Below are 22,003 nucleotides of genomic sequence, written 5' to 3'. Positions count from 1 at the left end.
CATTATACTCTAACGATTGAAACATTTGGATGAAAATTTTTGATATAATTTTCCATATAAGAAACATTTTAAAGTGATAAACTTTTTTTCACATTTTGTAATACTTTTCAAACGAAGTTCAATAGCTCAGAAAATAATTTGTTAAAACTCTAGAGCTACCAGCATAGTTGTTTGGTCCCATTTGGCATATTTTTCTACAACATTTGATCTTTGTAAGCATCAAGTTACCCCAGGGATCAAGTCTCCTCATTCGCCCGTTAATGTCTATTTTATTAAATAAATCCAACATTTTTTTTAAATTATGTTGTTTAATTTTGTTATTTATCGACTGCTTCGTTCTATACGCGTTCTGAACAACTTTGTATGCTGCATATCTACAGGCGCTTCTATATTACAGATTCAGTAGCCTTCTCATCTCAAAAAAAGTTTTTTTTTATAGAATCCTCATTGCAAAATCTTGTTTGTTAATTTTCCTTTTAGTAGCTTCACTTTAAACACGATTACTTATAAGCGTTAGTCTTAGACACATTTCGAAGAGAGTTGTTCACTCAGCTGAAACAATATAAATACCTATGTCGCGCTTAGTAGCAGAATCCATCAGTCAAACGGGAGATCGTGCCTTTTTCTCCTGTTACGCTTTCGAGCGTCTTATTCGCCTTCATACTTTGTTATTTGTTTGTTTTTAAATTACAGAGACTGTAATCCTTCATACTTTATTTGAACCAGCGCGGTGACATCGGTGCAAAATCATAAACACGTGCTTCATTGAGGACGGTAATCAATCGACTAAACTGAAAGTGATTGTCGCGTTCTGCTCAAATGATGGCGTTGATGACGATGATATGCTATCTTGAGCTGCGCACCTTGAGCCGTTAACGGCTGTCGAGGTTCGATGATTCTATAAGACTATTGGAACGACTAGCGGCTCTAGTTAGTCGACTTTAACGCTCGAACCAATCGAGAGCTCTCAACGGTTGGGCAGTTAGGATAAATAAAAACAAAATATCTTTAAAACCGGAAGTAGTGGTGTTGTTTTCGGGTAATTCGTGAATCCAAAGCGTTTGGGAGTAAATTTTGAATCCGAGCAGAGGATAGATCAGTGAAGTTACAAAAAATGGCTTACAATGCAACCATAGTGAACATCCTGAGTGTTGTTGCAAAAGAAGATGATGATGATCATGACGAGGGTTCACCGGTGGCTGCAAAAGCAACGGCAATGGCCGTTTTGTTCGCCGTTAGTTTTATCTGTGGATCTGTTCCGTTCAAACTGGCCAAGTGGTTTAAGTGGACAGACCTAACGAATGCCAAGGCAAGCTTCGTGGTATCGATCCTGCTTTCGTTTGGAGGAGGTGCCCTGTTGTGTACAATCTTTCAGCACTTGCTCCCGGAAATCAATGAAGCAATTCACGATCTCACTGATGCAGGATTGATTTTGGAGCTGGATTTTAGTCTTGGAGAATTTTTGCTTTGCTGTGGGTTCTTTACCATATATTTGGTTGAAGAGTTGGTGCATCTTTATTTGCATCGAAGGGAACGTCAGTTGAACGAGGCAAAATTGAACGAATTTGAAGCTGCTGGAGGAGCGATTATGCGGGGAACTAACGCACGTGAAAGCGTTATCATGCGCAAAGAAAAAAGTGGCATTCGCAATGGAAGCATTTCGACAGCTGATTTGGTAGCCAATGATATGGAGAATCAGAAGCGGGAAATAACAGTTCACAGCGAAGAGTGCGTAGTTTCACAACATTCCCATCATGTGCATCATCATTTGCCGCCGACGGATTCGGATGGTTCCATAATAGGGAACCTGCGGGGTCTTCTGATCGTGCTGGCCCTTTCGATTCACGAGCTATTCGAGGGCCTAGCCGTGGGACTTGAAAGTTCTCCCAGCTCGGTGTGGTACATGTTTGCAGCAGTAGCGGCGCACAAATTTGTCATAGCCTTCTGCGTCGGTGTGGAACTGATCGTGGCCCGCACTAATTTCTGGTTGGCCATTGCATACATTTTCATCTATTCGATTGTCAGCCCGATTGGAATCGGGATCGGAATGTTGCTGAGCGATGGTTCCACTTCTGACGATATGCAGGTGGCGTCGGTTATTTTGCAAGGTCTTGCCTCAGGTACGCTGCTGTACGTGGTGTTTTTCGAAATTCTTTCGAAAGATCGCTCCGGTTTGCTGCAATGTCTAGCAGTGTTTGCTGGTTTCTTCCTGATGTTCGGTATCAAGTTTCTGAGTAAGTACCTGTTTCGAAGATAAGAATAGAATTATGTAAGTTGTTATAATTTGTCTCTTGCTTTAGTTAGTCAGATTTGAATCCTCTGATCACGTTTTTAACTACATATTGAAGTGAGACTTAAAATCTGTTTGGTTTTATAATCCTCATGCGCTAGTTTATAAATTAAGAAAATCTTTTTAGAACTCGTCTTCCGAACATCATCTACTGATTTCGATTTTATTTTGCTCTTTGAACGCCTCATAAAACATTTTCATATTTGAAAATGTTATAGACAGCCTTCCTAAAATGTTAAGATCTATGAAAGCCCTTTTGAACTTCGTTGTGGGGCTAATTTTTTTTGAAAAATTTAGCAACTTGCCGTCTTTTACATTTACCTACAGCGTGTAATATCAACTTTATAGGCTGTGTGCTTAAAGTTTGGATTCATTAACCCATGACAGTCACCTTAGAGGAAAGGAAAGGAAATCCGATAATTCCAACCGACCTCAAAATTTATAAAATTTCGAGATCTGGGGTTAACAATTTATTTTCTGGGAGTCGTATTCTGGAACTTCGGTGACACACGTCGAAAAAAAAAAATTAAAAATACAAAAATAAAAAAAGTTTCAAAAAATATCAACACTTACATATAAATTAGATACACAAAGTTCTTAGTTAAAAATGTTTGTAATTTTTTTACTTTTTCAACTTTTTTGTTTTTATGATTTTGATAGCTTTTTCATTTCTACCATAATATTTTTTTTTACCCTATTATGTTTAATGGAATTTAATCTTCTGAAATCCTATTTTTGTTCACATTGGCTATGATTAAAAACAACTTTTGTTCTATGAAAAACTCGAGGTATATTTGAGGAAATTTTTTTGATCAGTTATTTAAAAATTGCATAACCACAGGGGATGAGCAACTTGTCTTTCAACCATTATTTTTCCTAAATTTAGAAGCAAAATCAGACTGACTCATAGCATATTTTTATATAGTTTGGAAATTTATCGTGACAAAATTAATTACAAATATACTTTAAGAGATAGACAAATAGTTTCTTTAGCAAAAATGCCCATTTGACCATGCGCTTCGATTATTTGAAATCAAATATAAGGGCGTGTCATTTTCGATTGATTCACACATAAAAACTTTTTCCAGGGAACAGATAGAGCCAAACTGTGTTCTACAACGTAGTAGCCAAAGGTTTTTGAGGCAACTTTACCCAAAACTCCACACACATATAACGTTTTGTAAGTGAATTATATTGTTTTGAATATTAAAATGTTAGGGTTTGTCCAAAAAAAAAAAAAACAGTATTCTGGCTCTATTTTTTGTGGATGCATTCATACAATAAAAGCGTCTTCAAGGCATTTGTATGAATTAAAAATTCGCACATTACAAACTAGTATCTCAAGGCGTTCGTTCGTTATAAAGAATTTTGCAGCAAAAACTGGTACTTTTTAAATTGTCATATCTCGTATGGTGCAGACCAAAAATTTATTTTCAGTTATTTTTTAAACTTGAGAAAAAAAATCCTAAGGTTGTAAATGTTTATTTATTTTTTATTTTTATTCATTAATTTTTTTCTCGTGCATTTCTCGTGCAAAAGTCGAATTTCCATCGTTTTGTTATTGTCTGATTCCGTTACGGTGCTTAAATAACCGATTTAGCACCTTTTTTCGCTATTAGTCACGGAAAATAATAAAAAGGTAAAATTTACCGAGTTAGCAAAGGTGAACGCTCGTGAAAGCCAAAAAGGTAACTTCTACCTCTTCGAGGTGAAACTCACCTCACAGTGAGGTAAAATTTACCTGAATCGAGGTTGGAAAAAAGGTAGAATTCACCGAGAAAAAAGGTGAATCCAAAAAAGGTAAATCTTTCCTCGTAGCGAGGTGTAATTGACCTGGATTGAGCTAAACAAAACGGTACGATTCTTCTAAAAAAAAAGTAACTATTCGCCGAACCCGTTCATTGAGGTTAAGCTGTTTTGTCATTCTAGGAACAAGTTTTGCTTTGTGCCTAATATGTGAAAATCGGAATAGAATGGTAAGTGTTCTTAAATATCATTTAGTTGTGCTGGTTCTCGTCATAATACTATTGATTTTGTTTCAGATCGGCCCATAGAGCTTTGAGGTGTATTCCACGTCATCCTCCAGCCGGAAAAGCCGAACCTGACCGGATTAGTCGAACGGAGGAGGCCATGAATGTACGCAACGCAGGTGGATTAAGCGGCCATAGCGGCTCAGATGAACGCGAAGCCGAATTACCAGTCAATATTTATCCCCAATAAATACCATTTTTGAAAGAATTTTGTATTTTTTAAATTCTTATTGAAGAAAACAATCAAACCAACTAGCATTTACCTTTTAAATCAGTAAATGGGAAAACGGTATTATTTACTATTTTGCTAGGTGAATGCGAAAAAGTTAAAATTTACCTTTTTCTAGGTGAATGAAAAAAAGGTAAAATTTACCTCGAAAGTGGGGTGGAAAAAATTCACCTCGCAAAAAGGTAAATTTTACCTTTTTTTTATTTTCCGTGGTCAAATTTCAAAAATTAAAAAATTCAAAAATAATAAAAAAATTTGGTGGTGATTTTCAATTTTGTTTTTCGTTTTAGCTTTGAATGAATTCCTAGAGTTTTTTTTCTCCTCCAACTTGAGCATCGTGTTAATCATTTTTCTTGGTTTTCAATTAGGGTTACCATATCCCGCGACACCAAAAAGAGTACATTGAGATCATTAATCCTAAAAGTCAGGAGAAATGTTAAAATGTAGAACTCCGTTTATCCGAATTCTAGTTTTCTGAGCTCCTGCGTTATCCCAGCCATCAGGTTCACACAAGATCCATATATTTATCGAGCTTTACGCCCGCATGGTATGCAAAAAGATATACAGTAAAACCCCGCTTACCCGCGGCAGCCGGTGGAGGGACCACCTCGAATAAGTGAAACATAGCATTGAACGAAATACATTGACAATCACTTTTTCTTTGGAATTGCATATCATTCAGGCGCATAGCTCGGTTCTAACATGGATTTTATTTTCGATGTTATCGATTATCGATTATCGATGTTTCTGGCAGGTTAAGATTTGAAACGTGTCATAAATGTCAATTTAATAGCATAACAAAATATCGCGATGATAAAACACATTTTTACATGGATTTAGGATAAAAATTGCGTTAATGCCTTGAAGGTTATTTGACTTACATGACAATAATTAATTTTCTTTAAAAATATTATTGTACTATACCTAAATTTTGCGCATGTTGATTACTGTATTACTGTATGCATACTAAAAGGCGCTCATCTATAACGAATGTACATTTATTAAAACAATATGTGAAAGTAATTTGTTGTAAGTTGTATTCTTTTCGTAGTTTTTGCTAAAATGCGAAACAATTTCATAAAATGGAAGAAATACGTTGTTTTTTCTAATCAAATGTCTGTCAACAAAAAAAGAGTACATTTGCTAAAATTTCACAAAAAGAATAGTACGCTCATTTTTCGATCGAAGAAGAGTACATGTACTCTTAAATGAGTACGTATGGTATCTCTATTTTAGATGGACTTGCAAAATTACTCCAACAATAAGGACGAATCAGTCAAGATAGCGACCAAACACAGGATTATCTTATGAGTTGTAAGCATAGGTTTTCTGCCTAGGACAACGGACACTTAACTAACAATTCCAATAAGTTGAGCCATTTTATAAGTTTATTTGCCTCCAAAACTTCGAAAGTATTCTGAACATATTAAAACATAATGGACCCTTAGAAGAAAGAAAAATATTCGTGAAAACTTACGATTTTCCGGTTATTGCTTCCTTTTGTAGATTGCTTTTAATCCTTACTCAATTTTCCGTTTTCTTCTGATTAGTCCTCCTGTAACTCTTCCTGGTTTGATAGTTTGAGTGGTTTTCTTTCTAAACTGTTGAAACAAGTTGAAGAAAGATTGTGGTGCAATCAGGATTTCACAAAAAAACATCAAACTTTATACTCACGTTATTGAAATTTTCTTGAATAATTAGATTTGCCTGCACATTTTTTCGATCGGTCCAAAATTTACATAAATATTTTTAACACCTTGTTTTGTACGTTCTTGAGTTATTTGTTTACATATTTCAATTGACAAGTTTGCTATTAGACTGTTAAATATCCCAAATCTAAAAGTTCGGATCGTCCGGTCCGTACAACTGGTGAAGTAGTCAATATCCGGACAAAGTCTGAAAGTCAACACATATATTAATTTTTGGAAAGAAACCATGTCCATTTAAAAGCTATTCTTTGACTTGCTGCCATAAAAAGTTTGTCAGGACTTTCTGAAAGTTTTTCAGCATTTTGATTTTGGAAATAGATAAAAGATTATTCTTTCAGTTTAAATTTATTGTTACAATAATCTGCGATAAGCTGTAAGGAATCATTAACATGGTTTAGAAGTGGTTTAGATTGGGGTAGTGCCTGTTGGTCTGCCGCATGTATTCAACCCTTCCGTCAGGCTTTCTATTTACCTACGCCCCTTGCAAAATCACAGCCTTATTTCGATCCAGAAAACTCTCAAGATACACATGCGCTGTCCAAGAGATAGTAATAGGTACGATTCCTGAAAACAGTTCAATAATACTTGATTCTGAAAAAAAATTGAAAAAAGCACTGAATTTGAATAATGGATATTAATAGTGAATCCATCTTTGCCAACCTTTCCTCGTTGTAAATGCGAACCTTTTGTTTGATCTAGAAAAGATATAAGATATTTTTAAAGCAAAGTTTCACAATAAAATATTAAAAAAATACCTTAAAATTTCGGAAGAGATTCCATGATTTTTGCAAACATTTTGTTTACAATTTGGAATGGCATGACTGCTCTGATTAGATAGTTCTCGTTTTCAAGAGGCATACTCATTTGACGGTGAGAGAAAACAGCGAAATCGTAGAGCGAAATTGGAGATTGACGAAATTTTTGTGTGAAAACTCTATCGCAAGAAAAAAATCGCAATAATTCAATGGCAAATCTTGCTGAATCTAATTCCGCGATTGTTTGTTTATCTTTTGGTAAAAAGCCAAGGGATAGAATGACAAGGGATAGTTCTTAATTTGTTTAAATTGATGTTCTGAACACCGATACGTTAGAGCAAGTTCACTGGTGTTGGGAAAAAGTGGTAGAAATTTTGTCACTTTTTGCACATTTTGAAAGTTTTGCCATGCTAAAACATTTGCAAGATCTCTGGCCTTCAAGTTTTTTAACAACACGTGTTGTAGTTTCGCATGCTGTGATGCAAAAATAGCAATATTTCTATCACATACGGCTGAAATAGAAACAGTGCTGTTAAAAAAATACAACGCCGAAAGATCTTGAAAACATTTTTGCACGGTAAAATTTTCAAAATGTCAAAATTACTACCACTTTTTCCCAACACCAGTGAACTTGCTCTTAAGAGTCGCCCGTGGTACAAAGTTAACGTGCTCAGCTTTCATCACAAGGCTTCAGGTTCAATCCCCATGCAAGAAGCAGTTTTTAGTAAGTATGAAATTCATTTAGAGAAAAGGGTAAAATAAATAGATTTTATTGATTGTTGTGAGATTTAAAATTAACTAAAACAAATGTTCAACGCTTTATTTTCTCCTTTTTCTGTTCTTTTTTTGAAAGTTCATGCAAAGGCTGAATAGCCTTCTACTCAGCTTTGGATATGGAACATGAAAGTGTGGATATGAACTTAAATTTCTTGTTGAATAGAATGCTGTACAGTCCTTCAGCAGGGCTGAGTAAGCTTTTAAGAGAATGTTTTATGGAACTTTTGATTACTTGGGATGACAGTTTAAAAAGTACAAGTTTTTGCTAAAAAAAATCCTTTATAACTAACAGACGCCTTCAAATAAAAGATTGCTATCTGAGGGAAAAATTTGCGCATTTTGATTTCACACAAACGCTATCAAGACTTGTTTCTTGTATGAATTCATTCACGAAAGTTAGAGCCTGAATACTATTATTGATCGGTACTGTACCGGTCAGGAAATACCATCCACACTCTTAGTTTTAATATGTGTCTAATTTATGTTCACTTGACACTGTAATTAATTTGCTCGAAAACACCATTATTTGTATATGTACCCTAGGATAAGCATAACTCTCTCTCAACATAAAAGCTTTCTTCGAGAGAGTATGAAATCGCTTATAGAATTAGAAAGCCATTTTTAGAATTAAGAACAGAATAGATCAGTACCTTGAATAAGAAGCACGGAATTTTACTTCATCTCCAATAAAGCCCAATTAAATTAAGTCCAATCAAGCGACTTTCTTAATAGAAGTTCCGAAATCGAGATCAAATGATAGTGCAAATTAATCACCAATCATATTGTGTTGTGTGCGAAAGAAAACCTAAACCGAAGTGCAAACAAAATCTCCCCCCAAGCGGGTGATCAGCTGTTCTGCCAGCAAGAGTCGGCGACTTACCCCGGATTCCTGTGTTGGTTGATGCCGTCGACTGGAGACGGGAAGAAATCCCTCGAAATCCGAACCCCCCCCCCATCGGCCGAGCCCGAACAGTTATTTTCGACACACCCTAACTGTCAAAAAATCATAACTCGCTTACGAATCGTCATATGTCTTCGGTAAAGTTGCCTCAAAAACTATGTAGAACATTTTGGATCGAACTGTTCACTGGAAAAAGTTTTAAATTGTAAATTATGCAAAAATAAACGCTCTAATATTTGATTTAGGATTATTAAAGCGCATGGTTTGATGAGCATTTTTTGCTGAAGAAACTATCTCTCATAATAACTTTGTAATAAATTTTTTTGCAACATTCTGCACAAAAAGTAGACTTTGGTTTAATGTCGATTTAGGTAAACCCCGTCTAAATACGGGGTTGGATTTGAAAAGGTTTATTTGAAAGAACTTTAATTTTTTTACTTTGTTTATTTGAAATGGCTCATACCAAGGGTTTTAAACAGAAAGAATTTTAATGTTTTTGGAAATTTCCGAATCTCTAATACTAAAAATGATTATATTTCTTGAAATAAAAAATGTGTGTGTGTTGACGTTATACAAGCGTTTCATGGTATTTGTACTTTTTGGAACAAAAATTGGTGATACAGTAGTTTTTCGATTTCATCACAGTTCGATTTTATCAATACTCGCCCGATTCACGCTCGATTTAATCACGGTTATTTTTCCAATTTTATCACGCTTTTTAGAAATCCTTCAACAATTTCCAGGACCTTTATTTTCGTTGAAAAGCGTAGAGCGTATTTGTTCATGATATTTTTCATAGTTTATGTTATGGTATATAGGTATTCAATAATATGAAAATGCCATTGAACTGCTTTCTTTAGCTGTATAGTGTTTAAAATCGTCATTTGGATTTTGGAAACACTTGTAATAATCGATATATTTACGTATCGTCAACTGGGGCATCATGCAACACTTTTCAACTTCGATGGCTTCTAAAAACCTTATGTCCACAGATAATCATACCGCTTGTACATCAAGAGTTTCAAGGTTGATGGAACATCAAATTGAAGTAGTCAGAAAAATTATTGGTTTCACCAGTTACATATTTTTAAATTTACATAAACATGTGATTTTCATCCTACTAAGAAAAAGGGGTAGGTTTGCATTGCAACAAACTTTGTTTTTAATGACAAATCAAATTAAAACGTTCGAAGGTTCATAATATTTGATATATTTGTGATGTCATAACGCACAAAGCACCAATTGCAGTAATTTTTGGTTTCGTTCGAACTAAATTTTACATTTCTTCTTACAATAATGTTTTTACAGAAAAGCAAAAGAGTACTGCATACATTTAGGGGTAAAAAATACAACAAAAAATTCTACTTGCTGAAATAAATGTTTGGATGGATGAAATTTTGAAATTAGCAAACGCTTGATGCAAAACAATCATATTCCAGCATATAGAAACGAAACTTTAAAGGTGAATCTTTGATTTGCATTTTGATGCTTTTCAGCTCAGACTGATAATTGAATTATAAAAATATTTATTTAAAAAAAATATTGGTGATTGTCCGAAAAATATTTTTACACCAACAGTGTTGGTATAGGATAATAAAATCAATATAAAGTTTCTTGGTTATATAATGAAGCCTATCCGTCGTACTGGCTCAAGTTTGTTTACGGCATCGAAAAATGTAAACATGTGTGCATCTATTGCTCGATTATTTTTAAATTTTCTATGAGATTCAAAAACTTAAAAAAAAAACTATTTCACGATGTGGGAATGTCATGATTATTTAGTTTTCATTAAAAAATAACTTAATCACACTCTTAATTACACACTTAATCACACCCTGCTGTTGCGTGACGCCCCGTTTGGCGGTAACGAATCTACTGTATAAATTCAGGCGCATTGTATTTTATTTGAGTATTTTCAAATTCAGATCAAGAATACAGATTGAATCAGTATATTCATGGTTTGTTAGTTTCGAACATTTTATAAATTTTTTTGGTTGACTTGATATACCAAATCATTGGTTTTCTTTTAAGTTAACACTCTTGATGTCCAAGTCCGATATCGACATCGTCCTTGTATCGATTAAAATACGTTTCAAATGTTTTCTTTACTAAGCTCAAGCCAGCATACAGAGCTCCAGCATTTTTACTTAACACCAGCTTTTTTAACGGTAACTCGGAACTTCTCGATTGCATTTTCAATATGAATCCGATATCAATAACTTGAAAACGTCGAAATCACATCAACGAAATTGTAAAACAAATTGTTTCGAAATCTCACTTCCGAGTTCTCGGAGTGGTCTGGGGGTATTACCGACAACAAACTAAGCGAGCCGAGTGTTTCGTTTCGAGTATTTAAGTCTTTCGAATGACAGCAATCAAGCAATTAGGGGTGCGGCGGGGCGAAAGGTTCCTAAATATGACAATGTAGTTTCCTGAAGAATATAACATGTAATAAAAAAATGATTCTTATATTTGAAAAAAAAATCTCAAAATTAAATTGCTTGTTTTATTTTGTCTGAATTTAGACTAAAACTTTTGTTTAGATAAAGAAAATACAGTAAGATTTGAATTCAAAAATGAAAATTGCCTCGAAGAGATATCTAAAATATTTTAATTATCATGAAAAGGTCCCTCGTTTCAAATAAAGAATTATTTAAAAAAAAATGAAAAGGTCTCAAATATATCAACCGAAAATACTTTGAGCCAATGCCTTTTTGCACCAACCTACCCCAACGGTGTCGCCCACGCAGTTGTGAATCAATTTAAAACGGCGAGCCCCTCAAACGAAGAAAGGTAAGCTACAAGCGCCAGCAACAAGCCAGCAAGCACGTACAACTGATAATTGCGTGTATCATTCGACATCGATCGCAATGTATAATGTCTTATTGAATGGATGTAGATACAAAAGTACAAGATCTTTCTCCGTGATCCGTTGCCGTTGTCTGTTTGGTAGCGATATAATATAAAACAAATTGTCCGCCGTTGAACGAGAACTAATAGCAACCGGAACGACGGCCAGCTAACACCTTTGGTTGGGTTGCCTTTAGGACCAGAAAATCGGAACAGCTGAAGAAGAAGCTAAAGGTGGAGGACGAGGGTCCATTCTACTGCCTGGAGCATATTGGCGAATTGCAGGGATCGGAAACCTGCGGCAAAAATAGTCTAAACGTGACAGTGCTGCTGCTGCTGCTGTCTCATGCTGCCATTTGGACGTCAATCCAGTAACTAAACTAAACTAAACTAAACTAAAGCCATTACCTTTCTGCTGAGCGCAATCTACCTGTCTTGGATCCATCAATCCGTTAGTTAGGCAGGTAGTCAAGTCAACCGGTGCCGACGCTTTCTGCTGTTGGAACCGAGACCGGGGAGAGTCGTCTTGGGTTCTCTCTTGATGATACCTTTCGGTGTGCAGCAGTACACACTTAAACAATCATCAGCTCTTCGTCGTCGTCGTATCCAGTTGGTTTTCGATCGATGATTCTATAAGACGCTCTCGGTGGATAGTTGGCCCGGTTAGTCGGTTTTTACATTCGATCCGATCGAGAACTTGTCTCGAGATCGAGAGCGTTCGGAGTGGGTGTCGTGAAGCGGGAAAAATAGTGTATCTGTGGCAGCAGTACGAGTGCGCTAATTACTTAGAACAAAGAATTTGTTGCCTGCATATTATCCGGTGTTTCTGTGCAGTAGTGAAAGGGGGGTAAAATCGATGGCGATGGCGCTCAATGTAACGGCAAGGAATCTCTTGGAGGTCGTTGATAGGGTGATGGATGATCATGACCATGATCATGTTCATGGCCGGGTGGATGCGCACGAAGATGGGGACAGTGAATCGACGCTGGCGGCAAAGGCCACGGCAATGGCAGTTCTATTTGCCGTCAGCATGATCAGTGGTTGTGTGCCCTTTAAGCTCGCGAAATGGTTCAAGTGGACGGACCTCACGAATGCCAAGGCCAGTCTAGTGGTGTCGATTCTGTTGTCGTTCGGAGGAGGTGCCCTGTTGTGTACCACCTTTCAACATTTGCTTCCCGAAATCAACCACACGATTCGCGAGCTAACCGAGCAAGGGCTCATGATGAAACTGAGCTTCAGTCTGGGAGAATTTTTGCTTTGCGCTGGGTTTTTCACCATTTACCTGGTCGAAGAGTTGGTACATCTTTACCTGCATCGGCATGAACGCCGGCTGAACGAGGCAAAATTTAATGAGCTTGAAGTGGCCGGTGGAGCGATTATGCGTGGAACGAACGCACGAGAAAGCATAATTATGCGCAAGAAAAACAGCGATATTCGCAATGGCAGCATTTCGACAGCTGATCTGATTGCGAACGATTTGGAAAACCAGAAGCGGGGAATCCCGGCCAACGGTCGTGATTCGGTTGTTTCCAGCACTCGACATCCGCACGATCATCATGTGCATCATCATTTGCCGCCAACGGAGACGGACGGGTCTATAATAGGAAACCTGCGTGGCCTCCTGATCGTGCTCGCCCTTTCGGTCCATGAGCTCTTCGAGGGGCTTGCTGTGGGTCTTGAGAGCTCTCCCAGTACCGTGTGGTACATGTTTGGTGCAGTTGCAGCCCACAAATATGTCATAGCCTTCTGCGTTGGTGTGGAACTGATCGTGGCCCGGACCAAGTTCTGGATGGCGATTACGTACATTTTCATTTACTCCGTTGTCAGCCCGATCGGAATCGGCATCGGAATGCTGCTGAGCAATGGTCCCAGCTCCGATGACATGCAGGTGGTTTCGGTCATTCTTCAAGGATTGGCATCCGGTACGCTGTTGTATGTTGTGTTTTTCGAAATTCTTTCGAAAGACCGCTCTGGTTTGCTGCAGTATCTGGCCGTTTTTGTTGGATTCTTCTTCATGTTCGGAGTCCAGTTTTTCAGTGAGTCCTAAATTTAAATCGATTCACCTTGTAATTAAAAATGTTCATGTATCTGATTATTAAATATTAAACTATTTATTACCCACACTAACCTCTTTCCTTTCCGTTTCAAGACAATTAACCCTATAAACTAACTTATTTCTTACCGCTATTATTGTCTCCTCATGGTATCATCAACTAAAAAAAACTATCTCCTGAAATTCTGCAGTTTAACCTCAAAGAAGCTAATGGACTATTAAGTAGAATCTAGACAAAATTCTGTTCTCAGTTATCGTAACGTGTTCAATTGAATTCTTGATTTCGGGTATCTATCCTTTAAAGGCGGGGTTGGACACTAGATGGTTAAGTTAAGCTTTAAATTATCATAATTTTATCACTTAAGTTTATAATTTCGTTTGCTTTATACCCAACAGAGCGGAAGAGCATTGCATTTCCATGCAATCTTTGAAACTTTACCCTTTCCCAAGATTTCATGGCAAATAAAAAGAATTTATCTGACAAACTTTAGTACTTACGAATAACGGACTCACAAGTTTCTTTGATTATTCGCTTCCCTACTTAAACCTTTCTTATAAATGCATTTAGTGCGTTTGCCCTACTACAGTAATTTTTTTTTCCAATCGCAGCACTCCGAAAAGTTTTCAAACACGCGCACGTGAAAGTAATGAACGCGCAAAAAATGATAAACACAAATGAAAAGCCATCAGAAATAGAAAATAGACTTTATTAAAACACACAAAAAAAATGAAAACCATTCAAAATCAATTGATTGAAGAGACTACGTTTGGGAAAATAAAGGTGAGCCAGAGGAACGTACTACCTTTTTTCAGCTAACTATTCATAAAAATCTGAGATACTCCAATGTACTGAAAATTTGGATATTTGCATGAGACATTTTTGTTATGGATCGAACTCACCGAATTATCTTTGGGCTCTGATAGTCGTTGGTCGATTTAACTTGACGGATTCCCGCTCTACACAGCGCCTAAGGAAAACGATGCTTCGCCGAGGAAGTCTGTTACTTTCCGACGCGACGATCACTTTTAACGATTGACAAATTTGGAAGTACGAAATTTCAATTTTTTTCTAGTTTTGAATCAATTTAACCACTAAAGTTCATTAAAAATAAAATTTTCCCCGACGGAGTGAAAAAAAAAACGCGTCCATTGACAACGCATCATGGCCTCCTCAAGTGTGTTTTTGTTAGTTGATTTAGTGTAAAAGTGGAAAACGATGAAGAATCTATAAAACCATAGAGTAGAGAGTTCAAATCTTCATTCTTATTTTTCCTAGGATCATGAGAATTCCCGGGAAAAGGATCGTCAGATTAACCGACCGCTAAAATGGCCGGAAAATGAACACTCCAATTGATAACTCAAGGCAACAAAATTAACATTTATTATTATGGGTTAATTTACAATTTTTCTAAAGAAAGGCCAATAAAATAAATATTAATATCTAACTACAAACTGTTCATTTTTAAAGAGTGATGCGGGTGATAGTTGTCCGTGAAAACCATAGTTTTCGTTTAGAAAATTGTTGTTTTTTTCCACAGGAGCAGAATTTTGGCAAATCATTATATTTCATACAAAATAATAAGCAAATACATACTTCAATATACTCGGGACCTTGTCACGAGCAGACGTGGTATAGGATTCAAACGCTGGAATTTGTTTAAAATAGGGTATTTCATAAGTTTTGTCGTTCATCAGAAATCATCTGTCCCATAGCCTCGGAATTAGATATACAGCTTACGAGCTGTGGATCTAGCAAAAAATTTTTGTTTGGGGTTAGGTTTGAATGACTCATTAAGAGGCAACACCTTCAGCATATCGAAGAATTTTTGTTTAGGACATTTCAGCGATCTACCCTTAGTTTTTCGCTTATTGAAAATGAAAAATGCTGGTATGAGACTTGACTTCCCTGATGACCCTTTGCCGAAGTTGCCAATCATATGCTTCACTCTAATGGTCTGAATGGTTTTGAACTTTGTGGACATTTTTGACTACCGTCAACTGGGGCAACATGCAACAATTTTCAACTTCAATGGCTTCTATAAAACTTATGTTCACAATTAATCCTACCCCTTATGCATCAAAAGTTTTAAGGATGCTGGGGTATCAAATTGGCGTAGTTAGAAAAATTATAGGTTTCTTCAGTTTTTTTAAATTTTCAAAAAACATGCGATTTTCACCCTCCTTAGAAAATGGGGTAACTTGCAACAAACTTTGTTTTTAATGAAAAATCTTATGAACACGTACGAAAATTTTTATTTTTTAATATATTAGCGATGCCTAAAAGATCATCACGCATGACAACACCAATTGCAGTAGTTTTTGGGTCTGTAATAACTAATTTTCACATTTTTTCTGAAAATGAAGATGCTGCATACATTTAGGGGTTAAATAATACTACGAAAAATTCTAAAAGCTGAAATCATAAAAATAAATGTTTGTATGAATGAAATTCCAATGTTTACAAACGCGTGATGCAAAACATTCATATTCCAACACATGGAAACGAGATTTACGAGGTATTTCTTTGATTTGTATTTTGTTGCATTTAACCCCAGACACCTAACGGAATTTTAAAAATATTTATTTAAAAAAATTGGGTGATTGTTCGAAAAATATTTTTACACCAACAATGTTGGTATAACATGAGGAAACCAGTTAAAAGTTTGTAGGTAATATTATCAAGCCAATCCGTCATACAGGGTAAAGTTTTTTTCGGCATAAAAAAATGTTAAAATTTGTACATTTATTGCTCGATTTTTCAAATTTCACATAAAAATAAAAAACTAAAGAAAACTAGCTTAAGATGTGAGAAATTATGTCATCATCATTTTGTGATCATTAAAAGATAACTTTATTACAATACATTAAATAAAAATCTGATTTAATGTAGTGTTATATAAATGTTGCATCGAACCCCGCTGTTGCATGATGCCCCGTTTGACGGTACTTTTCCACCACTCACACACAGTAGTTCTTTGAATAATCAACGGTTTTGTCGGCTATCAATTTGATAATGAAGGATTTTGAATGAAACTGTGCAAAATTATTTTTTCCTTTTTCTCTTGCATCGTAAATATCTCAGAAACGCGTGAATTTTAAATTTTGAAAAAAAAAAAATAGGTCGGATAGTACTTTTTACAGGCAACAAAATGCTATCAAAATTTTGAATGTCCGATTACCAGTAAACGAGCTATTAGCAAAAGAAAGTGTCCCATTTCTAAAAGAACTAAGCTTTATTTGAATTATGGAACTCAAAGTAGAATTGTTAGACAAACACGAAAGTATTGTTAGGTGAAAATATCAGTTTTGGGTAGAAGAAATCGAAAATGTGAGCTAGAGTTTCTGTGCTGTGGAAATTTTCAATACTGTGTGATTGATAAATTTAAATTGTATAGTTAGTTTGATTGTCTTTTATTTAGAAAAAGAATGGGGGTTTAAGCTGCTTTTTTGTTAAAATCAAAACTTTCAATTAAAAGTTTGTCAAGAAATTTAGAAAAAAAATATTAAAAGGTTATCACAAGAAAAAAAAATGTTTTGACGAACAAATTCTAACTTTCTTTGATTTTACCCAAAAATATTGTGACAGTTTTCTGTGATGATTCTTCTATTAATCTCATTTAAAAGTCAGGTCAAATTGCGTCTTTTTTATCTTTTATTTAGGAAAAATCAATTAACATTACAAATTTTATCATATTTTTCCAAATCAAAGATAATCATCCAAAATTTATTTTGACATAAAAAAATTGAATTTTGAAAAAGCATCCTTAATTTTAAAAACTGTGTGATATCTGTGAATATTATTAAAAATCTGTGTTCTGGCTCAAAATTCTGTGAAATTTTAGATTTTCTGTGATTTCGGTAACCTTGGTCTTAAGGAGGGATTAAGAAAAAAACGATAAAAAATCAACAAATATGTTAAATGATTGCAACCGAAAAAGCATTGATATTAGGTTATTTAGCCTATAAAGTTATGCAATTTTTGGAAAAAAAAAAAGATTCATAAACGTTAAAGTTGTTCGTAGAACTAAAGTGGTGTGTAGTAATCAGTGTTGGTAAATTTCGCCCGTCACGCTTGACCCGACTAGTTTTGTTTCATCAAACGACTGGCACTGTTCTCAATTGATGGAGCCTCACTACTCGCATGACGACTAAAGCACGACAACAATCAACATTTCTCCATCATCGACTGGCGAAGCTCCTACACATGGTCAAAATTTCTCCTGAGAGTGACTGGCAAATCTCTTCACACTTCGATCGGCTGCTGACGGCAGGTAGGGGAACATGCCCTATTATGCGCCACCTAAGCGAATCGCTGATTTTCTGTGTATTCCCCGTACAAATTGTGTTAAAACTGGGTGTAATCGTTGAAGAAAAGTGTTTTCTACAAATTCCTATGATTTTTCATAACTCAAATTGCTATAGTTTCTTCAAAAACATGATTTTTCAAAACCATATTCAAAGCCACAGAACAAAACTGTGTTGCGAATATGCGCCGCTGTGTATTCAATACGCGCCTAGCAGCCGAACACACCCGAGAGCAGCCGAAGACCGAAAACACACCAATACCTACAGACACTTTTACTGAAAAGAAAATCAAAATGGACTAATAGAAATTTAACAAAAAATGAAAAATAGATTTTTTGGGCTGAATTAACGCTCAAAATATGGTTTTAGACTTTTTGTTCATTTTCAATGAAAATTGGCCTTTTTGAAAAATTAATGCTATTTTCAGCCTACTACGATTGGCGCGTTATAAAGAGCGCATGGGCCGTGATAGAACATACCCATGAAAAGCATACCTTAGCGAGTTCAGTATGATTTTCTAGCATAAAATCATAATTTAGATTCTCCTCTATCGATGTGTCAGAAAATATTGTCTTAATCGTTTTTCTCTGCTTGGGGACACCTTATTAAAAGTGTTTTAAAATTTAGATCGAAATGAAGAAAAACCTAAATTGTGAAATTATTACGACACAGGGGCATTTTAAGGAAAAATTCATATTTGCCATGACCAATCACAGCATTTAAAACAAATTGGTAATATTTTGCAGGCTTAAAATGTGTCAGATTCTTCAAAACAAGAGTGGCGCGTATTAGCCACATGGGGCGTTATATGAACTTTTCCCCTACAACTAATTGAACGACTTGCTGGCAGAGAGCAACAATAGCAATAAAAAACTAAAAACGAGCTTGCTGGCAGGAGCAACAATAATAATAAATGCTTTTCTTGTTCGTCTTCGGCTTGCTGGCAGGAGTAACAATAATAATAAATGCGTTTCTTTTTCGTCTTCAGTTCGGTCCACGACTCGTTTGAATGCGATTGGTGAATGCTTGACTATGAAATTTTTTTAGCTTCATACGACTGGGGGTTGAATGACTGGCAAACGAAGTGACTGGTCGTTAAGGAACAGTCAATTGAGTTTGACGGACCAAGAGACTCAACAGTCACAGTCATTTGACTAATGACGATGAATAATGCCAACCCTGGTAGTAATGAAACTAAATTTTTGTGTATTTTTATGCGAAAATGGGATTTAAAGGGTGAATATTACACAATAGTTAAAATGTTAAAAGAAAGATAAGAAAGTTATACTGCCAGTAGAATTCGTACAGTTCTGAAGCGCGTATGGAAAATTGATCACCCCAATGAAAAATTTGACTCCAATTTGTTTGGAGAACATTCCCACCGAGTGAAAAATTTTGAAAATTCGAGAGTATGAAAAATTTAAAATTTTCTATGAAGTTCGAGCGTTTTCGTGTTATTTTTCATGTGTTTTTTTCTGCGGGGAGGAGGGCGTTTTTTTCTCGCAAATTTTTGAATACCTACCGCGGTCGCCAAATTTGCAATCTGGTCCAATTATCGGGAACATCCGGTAAGCCATCGCACCATTCCTGGATGCTGAAAACTCTACTGCGTAGATTTGATTGATTTGTTGACTGTCACTGATTCAGGTAGTCTGCAATTTTTTTTTTTTTTTTTATTCTTAAACTATATTTATTAAGGCAATTCACTTCATAAAAGTACTACTGTGCCGAGGGTCTGATTTAGTTTTAGAATTAAGAGGAGGTTGGAAGGGGTTTTTGGATGTGGATGGAGGGGTAGGGGAAGGGATACGATCTATTACACTGGTCGATTTCCGATTATCGGAACTGATGAGTGTAGCGTTTATTCGTCGTGGGTCATCTTCAGCCTCGTCACCTGAGGCGATGGGCGAAGCTTGAGGGGTTGATCTCTTGCGAGGCGGTGAAACGGTCAAATGTATTGTTGGAGCTGGAACTGGTGTGGTGCTTTCTGTCGAGTGATGTTGATGCATTCGTTTTTGGGGTTGTTGTTGCTGTTGCTGGTCTGTCGGTTGGTTCGATTCGTTCGGTGTGGTGTATATTTTCGGCTACTGTTTTTTCTTCTGCTGGTTGTAGATGTCATTGTGATTTTTTACAACTTCTGCGTAGCTGGTCGTACTCGGTGTTGCAATTAATCTGCGAGCTGCGTCCAGGGTGATATTTTGCTCGGTTTTTATTTTCAATACGGCAGTTTCGTATGCGTTCACAGGGCAGTTTTTGTCGAGCGGAGAGTGGTTTCCGTTGCAGTTCGAACAAAATTTTGATTTTGCGGTGCAAGTTTCGCTGCTGTGAATTCCAGAGCAAACTATACACGCTTTTTCTAAGAGACATTAGCTTTTTGGGTGTCCATATTTTAAGCAGTTTCGGCATATTAAGGGCTGCGGATAATAATGCCGCGTCCTTAAGCGTATAAAATCGAAATTTATAAATTCCGGCACAACCGTCGAATTAATAGTTAGCACTAGTGTCGGTGTTTCCACGAGTCCTGCTGATGTTTTCTTCTTGATCCGTCTCACAGCTATAATTTTTTGGGCCGATAATTCTTTAAGAAGATCCTCTTCGGACATACCTTCGACTTCGTTGCATCTTACCACAAATTTACGACCATTTAGCTCGGGGTGGCGGCCAATTTCGATTGGCGTGCCATCCAGAAGCTTGGAAAGAGTAAATATTTTTCGGGCTTGTTCTTTGCTTCGGATTCTCAAAACGTACCAACTTTTGTTCTTTACAAAGTAGCCACTTTCGATTGGGCCCGCAAACTGCTCGATCGACCTTCCAATAACGAATGGATTTTTCGGCAGTTCAGATCCATTTCTCGCTTTCAGGAACATGTAGTACAATCTACCATGCACTCCTTGAGGGTCCATCCATTCCGGAATGGTCCTGGCCGGATGATCTCCGGGGGAAGGACTCATCCCGGGAACAATACACTTGTTAACGTATCTCTCATTAAAATAAAACAATAACCTTTCACTGTGGTGCGCGAGCTCGTAAAAATACGTCCGACTCCACTGAAGGCAGAAGCTAAACTCGAGTCTGCAATTTTATTTTATTTTATTTTTAGATTCGATTTGATCCGGCAAGCCGTAAGAAAAACATCCGATTTAACTCTCCAAACTCGTTTTGTTAAGCAACATTTTTGCGACAATTCCTGTTTTCCTATGCTGTTGCATGAACAACTACTTCAACTATTAACAAATGTGTGCGGTGGAAAAAAGTCATAGCCTACCCAAGCAAAACAAACTGATTGAAGAAATTATTAATTCAATTCGTACCTACTATGATCAAAAATAGTACCAAGTCTTTCATCTAATTCATTCCAGGTTCAAAAACTCTAAAACGGCTTAATCGTTCCAAGCAGGGTGGATTTTGTGTAGATAAAAATTAACCAATGAATTACCTTCTCTATAAAACAGTCACACAAGCCAAGTCGACTGATAAGTTGGTCAGTTGATGTCCAGTTGCTTGAATTACAACCATCAGTTTTCGTTTTGATATGTAGGTACTCACAAATGCCCAAAATGATAAACTTCCCCGAACGACGGACGGCTGACGTCCCAGTAGTGACCAGTGCTTATCTTTGATTGTGTCCAGAGCAGCTAAACTCGAGGGAATTTTAATCCCACAAATAGTGCGCAACAACAATGATTATGTCTACGCTGTTGGTAGCTAGCAAGATTAGCTATTTACTAGCTACTTGTCGTGATACTAACCTCCTTCCTTCGGGGGTCGCGGGGAGGCTCGCTGAAGTGTGTTGGTTTCAGTCACGACCGAAAGTGTTTAGCACATACGTATGTACGCTTAGATACTAATGACTAATGACATATGGCGTAAGAGGAAATCGACCAGAACCGGTAATTCTTACCAAAACAAACCGTCCACGTTCGTCCGCTGGACACAGACGACGATAGCGATCGACTGGAAGCGAGGTTCCCGCCTAATGCCATCGCTCAAATTCATTCCACTTGCAAGTGAAATTACTTCTCTTTGAGGCTTGGTTTGGTTGAAAAGAAAAGTTTTGACTCCTTCCTGCCTAAACATGACGCTTAATTGGTTGCTTCCATAAAT

The 22,003-nt window shown here is 36.5% G+C and overlaps 1 protein-coding gene across 2 annotated transcripts in view; it reads left to right on the top strand.

The window, feature by feature from the left end:
* The first annotated feature begins 1,019 nt into the window (after positions 1 to 1,019).
* Positions 1,020 to 22,003, top strand: part of LOC129738456 (zinc transporter ZIP1) — a 50,110-nt gene continuing 29,126 nt past the window's right edge. The window contains exon 1 of one of the 2 annotated variants that reach the window (XM_055729661.1): positions 1,020 to 2,234. In XM_055729661.1, coding sequence (XP_055585636.1) covers positions 1,115 to 2,234 — 1,120 coding nt within the window. In that variant the 5' untranslated portion in view covers positions 1,020 to 1,114. Of the gene's footprint in view, positions 2,235 to 11,694; positions 13,578 to 22,003 lie in introns of those variants that run through there. The other variant, XM_055729660.1, reaches the window with a different exon arrangement.

The sequence above is a fragment of the Uranotaenia lowii genome, chromosome 1 (assembly GCF_029784155.1).
Source record: "Uranotaenia lowii strain MFRU-FL chromosome 1, ASM2978415v1, whole genome shotgun sequence".
Classification (NCBI taxonomy): Eukaryota; Metazoa; Arthropoda; class Insecta; order Diptera; family Culicidae; genus Uranotaenia; species Uranotaenia lowii.
Note: the sequence above shows the minus strand (reverse complement) of the source record. Positions and strands in the feature narration are given on the sequence as shown.